Source organism: Mustela lutreola, chromosome X (assembly GCF_030435805.1).
Source record: "Mustela lutreola isolate mMusLut2 chromosome X, mMusLut2.pri, whole genome shotgun sequence".
NCBI classification, from domain to species: Eukaryota; Metazoa; Chordata; class Mammalia; order Carnivora; family Mustelidae; genus Mustela; species Mustela lutreola.
Window position 1 is genome coordinate 129,619,377 of NC_081308.1, and position 9,613 is coordinate 129,628,989.

A 9,613-nucleotide genomic window follows, 5' to 3' on the forward strand; every position below is an offset into this window, starting at 1 on the left:
TGCTTAGTAGTACTGCACCTTGTGCATGTACCACAGTTATTTGTTTACAAATCCACTCATCTGCAGAAGGACTTACAAATGTACTTACCTGGTGTTTTTCAGTGACTATATATAAAGCTACTATAACCATTTGCATAGAGGTTTTTTGGTGTGGATACAAACATTTAATTGACTTGGTTAAATTCCTGGGAGCTGGACAACTGGGTCCTATGGGAAGCATGTGTGAAAGAAACTGCCAAACTATTTTCCAAAATGACTCTGCCCTTTTGTAGTCTTTTTTTTTTTTAAAGATTATTTATTTATTTGACAGATAGAGATCACAAATAGGCAGAGAGACAGGCAGAGAGAGAGAGAGGGAAGCAGGCTCCCCGCTGAGCAGAGAGCCCGATGCGGGGCTTGATCCCAGGACCCTGAGACCATGGCCCAAGCTGAAGGCAGAGGCTTAACCCACTGAGCCACCCAGGCGCCCTGCCCTTTTGTATTCTTCAAATAATGTCCAGCTTGCTTTTTTGAAGGAGAGTCATTTCTCAACACCTCCATCAGTACTTCCAGAGCACTCCAGAGATCTCCACATTCTGGGAAACGTACATTTTGGGAAGAGATTTATGATTATGTTTGATTTGGTATTATCAGTTGGAAGGTACCAAATTTCCAGAAGCATGGCCAGAAGAATTTCATGATGAAAAGACACTCAACACGAATGGTTTGGGTACCTAGCCATTTACACTTGAGTGGGTGGAGGTAAAGTGAGACACTCCTTCCTTTTTCTTTATTTTCAAATATGAACACATTTTTAAGGAATGTTCTGAATTACTCTTGGTACCTGGCACATCTAATCCTGAACATGGAACAACGCTGGACTCTCCTGTTTTTATGACTTATAAAGGCAACAAAGAGAAATCTGTAAATCTTGCTGATAATGTTGGTACTTCTGCTTTCTTGGTCACGCGTTCCACTGGGCTTTCTTCTTCAGTTGCATCATCTTTGCAGAGCTTTGAATTCCAGCCGGCGGTGGAACAGGTGTCTGATGTGGATGAGGTACAACTGGAGGACGAGCTGGAAGAGGTGGACCTGATGGAGCAGATGGATGAGGTGGATGAGGTGGGACAAGTAGATGAAGAGGAAGAGGTGGAGCAGGTGGAGCAGATAGAGGAGCTGGAGCAGGAGGGGCAGCTGGACCAGGTGGAGGAGGACAAACAGCTGGACCGAGTGGAGCAGGAGGACCAGGCGGACCAGGCTGAGCAGGAGGCTAGCTCACCCTCCAGTGCAGCTGCTGGCATCAGTGATGAGGTACCTCTCGGAGTCTTGCTCCACATATTTGTCTGGACCACTAACCCTGCAAAGCCCTGAATCTGCACTCTTGTGTTCAAGTTTGCTTTGTCGAAAAAATCCCTTTATTATCACTCTTTCTGTCATACTGCATTTTCAGATGCAGCTGGGAGTCCAGTGGACCCTAGCAAACAGGGAGGTGGGAGGTTAAGAAAGACAAAATCTCTGTTATCCTCTTAATGTGAAATATGTGAAGACACTATGGGTTTGAGAGAAAGTTTGGGCCAAATAGGCAGCTTATCTACTAAGAAAAGGCAGTATTTTCAAGAGCTGTATTCCTTATCACCTGGAAGGGGATGCTAACCATCTAGGGAAGATGACTTTCCTGGCTACCATGCCAACACCTCCCCACCACGAGCTAGGTTTCTCCAACGGAGGTTTTTTGTTGTTGTTGTTGTCGTTTTTTGTTTGTTTGTTTGTTTGTTTGTTTAGTTTAGAAACATGCCTTCCAGAATGCTTGTTGTATCCAACCTTCAAATGTCAGCACCAGAGTAAGGTTCGAGGTCAAATCAGTGCAGTTGGGGGCGCCTGGGTGGCTCAGTGGTTAGGCCGCTGCCTTCGGCTCAGGTCATGATCTCAGGGTCCTGGGATCGAGTCCCGCATCGGGCTCTCTGCTCAGCAGGGAGCCTGCTTCCTCCTCTCTCTCTCTCTGCCTGCCTCTCTGCCTACTTGTGATTTCTCTCTGTCAAATAAATAAATAAATAAATCTTTAAAAAAAAAAAAAAAAAAAATCAGTGCAGTTGGATTTACTACTCTGTTGCTCTTCTATCTACAAATTTGTGTACATAATCACAGATTTGGAAAATCATCTTTTATAATAGCAGGATTATTAAAATCAGGATTAGAAGGCAAGATAATGAATTTATGGTCTGTTATGTGCAATTGTGTACATTAATTACAAAGCCTAAGATGAGTCCCTCCCTCTTTTTTTTTTTTTTTTTTGAGTCCCTCCCTCTTTTATAATCAAAAGAACTGAGGGCTAGAAGACAGTTGTTTGAATCTGGCCCCAGCCTTGACCTTGCTACATCCCTGAGCCTCAGTTTCTTGACCTCGAAATGGTCTGCTTGCCTTGCAGGGATTTCTAGACTGCTGTGAAAATTTTTTGAACAATTTAAAAAACATTTCCATAGCAACCCATATTGTCTTTATTTATGTCTTTATTTGCCAAAAAGCTGTGGTTCCCCTTTCCCATTGACAAGTTTCTCTTCTGCTTTGAATAAAGTCATAACTAAACTTTAAATGTGACTTTTGTTTACAATAGTCAGAATAAGCAGCAATGAGTGTGGGTAGTACAGCCCTGCATGTGGTAGCGTATTGGACTTATGTGGGGTACCATGGATTGACAGACTGGAGTATATCCAGAAGCTAGAGCCCAGGATGGAGAGAGGCTGTAAAATGTCATGTTGTCAGTAGTGGAAGTTAGTCACCGTGGAAGGCACTGGAGAAGGGAGATGGGCAAGGGACAGGAAAGCCTGCTCCAAGTAGCTGCACAGCTGTCGTGCTCCTGAAGCAGAAGCGAGTCTCCGGTGCATTAAACTAGGATGGAGATCTAGCAGCTCAGGGCAGGCAGCTTTCCACTCCCCTCAAGAAAGCCATTCTCAGATGCGTTAGGTGCCTTCCCCAGGTGGTGTCCTCCCTTCCCTTCAGTGGAGAGGTGTGAGACAAGCTTGGTAGCTCATCTGCCAGGGACAGCAGAGAGAAGTTCCTGCTTGGAGAATGGGGATTTGAATGTGATAACCTGTAGGGTCTGTGGCTGCTAATCCCTAGTTTAGAGTATTTTATTTATTCATTTATTTATTTGCTTAATGAATACCTCCTTTTTTTATATGAATATCTACATAGTTTACAACAAAAGAAGGACAATCGGGCAATTTTCACTGGCTTAAAAATTCACAGAATTTTTTATTACAAGCGAGAAAAGCAGCTTGCGTGTTTTTTGCTCTGTTTTTAATAACTCAGCTATGCTCTTCCATTAGCCACAGTATACGATAGAATAGACTCTTGTTTTTGTTCTCTAGCGGTTGCATGTATGTGTGCCTCCTCATCATTAATATTGGGACTGTGGCTCTCTCATCTTGTTTATGCACACGGTACCAACCCAGATCAAGGCAAATAATAGCTTCCCCAGATAGTTCTTTCCCAAGAACCCTGCCTCTTCCTTCCACCCTCAGCCAGTCACTTCAGAAGCTGTGTCCACTTAATTTCTTTCACATGTGTCCCTTCCTCTCTATGTCTCCTGCCTCTGGTCTGTTTCAGGCCCCTGTTATCTCTACTGTAACTGTGTGTGGAAGATCTGTACTTTCTAGGATGTTGTGAAGGTCAGATCCATGAATTTCTTTGCAAGTGCTTAGAGGAGTGCCTGGAACAAAGGAAGCGCCATTTGAACTTCTTCTTCTCACCCATTGCTAATGGGGTATCTGATAGACGTTTCCCACGTGCCTTGTCTGTGATATGATGGCCCACTGAGTCTGACTCTCTCACTAAGGATATTGGCAGGTCTTTGCTTCACACTTTGGGGCCAATTCCATGGTTTTATATTTTGAGGGAAAAAATCAGACTGCATGATTCCCATGATCCATTTCTGATCTTGAATTCTTGGATTCTTTAGCCATTTCTTCAGACTTTCTAGTCATGAAGGAAATTGGGGGTGCAGGAATCATTCTCATTCTCAGTCTTTGCAGACTTGGCAATAAAAGTCTGGTAGGATTTGGAGACCCCGGTGTCCCTATCTGGGAGCCACAAGCAATTCCTCCCCACAGTCAATACAACTACCGCCATCAATTATGTCATATATCAACAAGCGGGAGCTGGAGCTGATGAAAAAGTTCACGGAGCAGCTGGAAGAGCGGACACGGATGCTGCAGGCTGACATCCGAAGCCAGTGGGATGCACTGGAAATGATGAAGGAACAGCTTCAGAGAATACAGGATTCTACCTTTCAGGTCAGAGGCCAGTTCCAAGTAAGTAAGTGGCAGAAGGGAGAGGTAAAAAGAGACCTTGACAGTTGTCAAGCAGTCAGTCACCGGGGTCTGCTAGGAGGGAGAGCAGCTGCTCCAGGGTGGCAGTGGGGCATTTGGAGTGGTCCTCAGCAGGGACTTTTGCCTGTGCTATCTTTTGGCTGTACTGGCTGAGATCAGCCCAGTCAGGCTCTGGTGGTGGCAGACACAGATCCTATATAGCCAAGGTTTCCCGGGGGCCCTGTCCCACTCTGTCCCAGGCATGTCCTGTTCCCTGAGGAAAGGTGTGGCCTCTGAATAAGACCTCCATGATACTGTGTCCTTCCAGATGCAGCCAACCATCTCACACCACCTTGACCATCCTGAGTTCCAGTCTTTGGAGCCAGTGCTCAAGAAACAACGCACTGAGCAAATGAAGGAGTCCCTCCCAGACCTCGAGGAGATCAGCCTTTCCTGTGGTTCATGTTCACCCTGCTCTTTCAAATTCTCGGAGGAGCTGGAGGAGACTTGTGATGACTCCAACCAGGTACAGAAAGCCTGTTTCAACTGGGGAGATGAAAGGAGATTTTATTGTCATAAACACCGGGGCTCACCTGATTCTCCTGAGGGGTTGATGCCTAATCAGTTGGCTGTGGTTCACTTGCCTGAGATAAAAATTCTTGGCGAGGTAGACCCAGACACTCGTTCCCAGGCACACATATGTGCATCCCGGATGGCAGCGCCTTGTGCCCGGATAAACACATAGACATCACCCTGACCACACCCGCAGGCACCGGGCTGCTGTCATCTGCTCTAGGAGAATGGAGGAGGGCTGTTCAGTTGGCTTCTGGGGGACTCTTGGGGGCACTGAGGTTCTTTCGTCTCTCCTTCTGAAGCCACTGCTGGAGGGGCAGGACCCATTCCTGCAGCAGCCGTTGCAACAGGCACAGGACCAGCTTCTGTCAGAGCAGCAGATGCAGGAGCAGCCCCAGCCGCCGAGCACCGTGGTGGGAAGGCAGAATCTGCAGATATACCTGCCAGGCCGGGCCAGCGTAGCTGTGCCCCTCTGTGAGGACCACATGACGTTCATGCACACCCAGCCCATCGTTCCTGTCCAGTTAGCAGCTGGACAACAGCCCTCTGGCTGCTATCAAGGCGATACTCTGCGGGACGAGGAAGATGACAGCCCTAGGTAAGAAGTGCATGGAACAGTGGTAAGTGCAGAAGTCCCTGCTTTCCCCTTATGGCCAGACACTGTGCCTGAACCCATGAGTGACTTACCCACAGGGCACCCAACCCCCCTCATCAAAAGCAGTGTGCTCCCACTCACCTTGCTCTGTGGCTTCCAGACCCCTGCCTCTACATGCGCAGTGTGTGGCCAAGCATGTGCTGGTAGAACGGAGGAGACTGTGAAAATAGGAGGCCTAGATAAGCTAGGGAACTGGCAGATCTTGAAATCGCTTGGCTCCACCCACCCAAGCGCAGTCTTACCGCACGGGATGTCTAGAGCAAAGTCTTATGTGCCCATAGCTGAGTGACTCCAGAGCTCCCAGCTTTCTTCTCCCACTCCACTGTAATCTGGTGATCATAGCAGACCAGAAGAAGGGGTCTCCAGAGAAGTGATAATCTATGTGAGGGAAGTGGGTGTGAAACAGTTGCTACATGTCCATTGGATACCAAGGGGCTAAGCTCCCAGAAGAACTAAGTTCTCGGAGGCTGTATGAGGACATGAACACATTTTCTGCTCAGTAATAAGTCTGTGGTCCCAAATGCCAGAAAGAGAAGGCTCTGCTCAGCAGTGAAGGGGTTGTAGAGCACATGCTTGGTGCCTAGTAAATAATTTTGAGCGAATGCCAGCTCTCTGAGCAGGCTTCCCAGAGCTCTCCAGATTTCCTTCTGGGCCTCCCCTGTAGAGTCAGTGACCCTGATATGTCTGGTGGGTGGGTTAGTGCCACGTTCCCCACAGGCCTGATCATCAGAATCCACTTGAGGAGGCTGTAGGAAGTACAGATTCAGAAGTCCCTATTTACCCAAGATAAAGGGGGCTCTTGTAGAGACAGCACTGGATTTGCAGGGAGGAACTAGCCCGGCAGCCCCAAACAGAAACAAAGGGCATGTCCCTGACTTTGGATGGGTAAAGTGACAGGCCCAAGGCCACAGAGATCACCATTGTGGGATATTCAGGACTGTCCAAGTAATACAAATAAAACCACTGGAGCCAAAAGACTAATTCACCTCAGTCTTTACATTCACCTGACTTTGGCAAATGGAATCTTCGTTGGGCAAGGTGAGGATACAAACCCATGAATCCTGATTTAGCCACCAAAACCAGTTGTGCCATAAGCACCTACCAAAGAACAAGGCAATGGCTCCTGGGTCATGGGTCCCAGACCCATGTCACTATAACATGTTTTTTTCAGTTTTGTTCCTGAGGAGCAGCAGAAGGTGTCCATGGTATATAACCCGGGCTCTGACACAGTTGCTTCTACCAGCTTTCCTCAGTCTCCCATACATTCTGACTCCAGCTTAGTCACTCTGGAGACCCCGCAGGATTATATCCAGCTTTGGCGACAGCCACCAGATTCACAGCATCACCTTTACCTCCAAGTGAATACTTGGACTTCCAGTGAGCAGAACAGCCTGCAGGACCAAGCTACCTGGCCCCAGGTATAAACCTTTCCTTTCCCCTATGCTTCCCAGCCTAGGTCAGGGCATTTGGCATGGAGGCCAGGCCCCTTCCCCAAAAAGCACACACCACAGCAGTACGCTCTGGGTGTGAAATCCAGACTTCAGAGCTCAGTAAATTCGAGAGCAATTACTCGCATGGCGGCGGCACACACTGCTGAGTCAATTGATTCCCTTCAAGTTTCCATGAAAAAGTGAGCTGTCCTCATGGATCTTAAATGCGATCAGAGGTAAAAACTTCCCTAACTAACCCTAACCCAGACCCCTTTCTGAACTTGTGGATCATTCATTCTGCTGCAAAATCCTGGGCCTCGTGTGGGTGTGGTTCATTGTACTAAAAAATGAACCAAGGGTCCTACTGTGCAATGTGCTTGGTGTTTATCCACAGGGAGCTCCATACTTGCCAGGAAAGACCCCCACTTCAGGGACCATCTGCTACGGTCATATTTCCAGGGCAGTGTTGGCAGCTGATCCAGATGGAAATCATTTACTGGGTTTGGTCCCAGAAAGACTCTCAGCAGGCCCCTTGGGACCAAACACGCTCAATGTGACTAACAGTACTTATAAAGGGTGTTTTGATTCTGGCTTCAGAAATCTTGTTTTTTTTTTTTTTTTTAAGATTTTATTTATTTATTTGACAGATATCACAAGCAGATGGAGAGACAGGCAGAGAGAGAGAGAGAGAGAGAGAGAGAGAGAGAGAAGCAGGCTCCCCGCTGAGCAGAGAGCCCGATACGGGACTCGATCCCAGGACCCTGAGATCATGACCTGAGCCGAAGGCAGTGGCTTAACCCACTGAGCCACCCAGGCGCCCTGGCTTCAGAAATCTTAATGGAGCCTAACCTCTGATTTTTTAAAAACTAATGACAACAACAAGGCAAAAAGAACCCAGTAAGTTAAGGCAGAATGAGTGAGTTTGGAATTTTAAATGGCTAAATGTGTGGTTATTTTGACATATACACCTTGACCAGCTGGACTGCCAATCCTCCAGAAAGTTGACCCACAGGAGGCACTGCTCACATGAAAAGAGCACATAGATGCTCAGTGGACCCTGTGGTTCAGTTCCCAAGGCAAACTCTGGTGAAACCCTTCATCATGTCTGCTCTCAGAGCACTACCATCTGGATGGGCCCTTAGGAGCAGAGCAGCCATCCCAAGGAAGTGGAAAAGGGAAGATGCCTGGAAGGTTGTTGGGAGAATGCCATGTGATGGGAAAGGTAACAGCACCCCACACAGGTATTAACCCAACAGCCTTAGCTGGCAATCGGGCTCAGCATGGAAGTTACTTAGGTTGAGCAGAATAATAGCAGGGTCCAAGGGTAGGGCCAGGGAGAGAGCTTCCAAGCCTTTGGCTAGCCATGGCTGGCAGAGAAGCCTGGCTAGGGAGGGCCAGACACAGAACCTCATAGTCTTAGGCATGAAGAAAACTTTGGGGGAGACCAGGGCAACTCTTGCTGGTCTTTAAGACAAGATGTTGTTGGAAGACAAAAGTGGAGAGGAACCCCATTGTCCCCATCTGCACCTTCTGGCAGCGCCTTGTACGTCTGTGTCCCAAAGACATACTTCTCAGCAGCTTGCTGACTTGGACTAGAGGGAAAGTTTCACCTCGTCCACCTTTTTCTTGGCAGGTGTCAGCTCCTCAGGCAAACCCCGAGGCTTTCCAGAACCCTGAAGAATACTCACCAGACCATATCAGCTATTTTATGTCTGCCGAGCAGTCTAGCTCAGACGAGAACCAGCACCAGCAATACTTTCATACTGAACCTTGAGAGAAGAGGGACAGACAGGCCAATGAGGCCTGCATGGCCAGGGGACCTCCAAGGCTCACAGAGTCCCCTGGAGTAGGGGTTGGGGAGGGGGAGGTGGATATTTTCTTTTCTTTCCTGATAAGTTCTGTTTGGGATTGTCGAGCACAACCCATTTCTTGGAAGAGGCAGCCCGTGATCTCCAGTGTGCTGATGTGTGACAGCAGCCAGGCCCCAGCAGGAGACTGCTGTCCCTTACCTTCTTGCCTGGCCTTGCACACACCTGTTCTACTAGGGGTGAGCAGGCTGCAGAGTCTACTCAAGTTCAAATACCGTTTTTTGTTTTTGTTTTTGTTTTCTGCTGAGAAACATTTTCCAGCATGGTTTATAATCTGGTAGGAAGCTGTTTTGTCTTAAGCCACAGTCATGCTGGGGAAATCACAGGGAACAGAATTCCAATGGTGGAAAGCTGAAATCAGATGAACACAGGTGCTTTGTACTAAATCACAGCTCCAGTGCTTAATAAATATCTTTCATTGCAACTCTCTGTGAACTTATATGATTGGTCTTTTGGAACCCAGAAATGGTACTGACCTAGTTGACTGGTACTGGGGTCCTCTCATTTCCTGGACTTGAGCCCCTCATGGGCACCTCTTCTCCCTGCCACATTTGCAGAGACCGATGGCTTCTGCCACCCTGACTAGCCGTGTGCCCAGGCCCTCTGTGTGGCTGAAGCCTGCCGGCTCTTTCATTGATGCTGAGGGCAGCCACAGGCTTACTGGGCCCAAACCAGAGGGCCTAGACTAGGCTTACCCACTCTGTGGAGACCATACTCTGCCTCACATATCACCTCTGAGGTGAGCCTGGGTGCATTGCATGCATGTTCCTTCTCTCCTGCCTATAGCTTTTCCTCTAGCGG

At 47.9% G+C, this 9,613-nt stretch overlaps 1 protein-coding gene across 1 annotated transcript in view; it reads left to right on the top strand.

The window, feature by feature from the left end:
• PASD1 (PAS domain containing repressor 1) overlaps positions 1 to 7,247 on the top strand; it is a 61,566-nt gene extending 54,319 nt beyond the window's left edge. Inside the window, exons 12-16 of the mRNA XM_059156856.1 lie at positions 799 to 1,290; positions 4,026 to 4,271; positions 4,615 to 4,812; positions 5,162 to 5,457; positions 6,686 to 7,247. Of these exons, the coding sequence (XP_059012839.1) occupies positions 799 to 1,290; positions 4,026 to 4,271; positions 4,615 to 4,812; positions 5,162 to 5,457; positions 6,686 to 6,938 (1,485 nt within the window). The 3' untranslated portion in view covers positions 6,939 to 7,247. The remainder of the gene's footprint in view (positions 1 to 798; positions 1,291 to 4,025; positions 4,272 to 4,614; positions 4,813 to 5,161; positions 5,458 to 6,685) is intronic.
• The last annotated feature ends 2,366 nt before the right edge of the window (positions 7,248 to 9,613 follow it).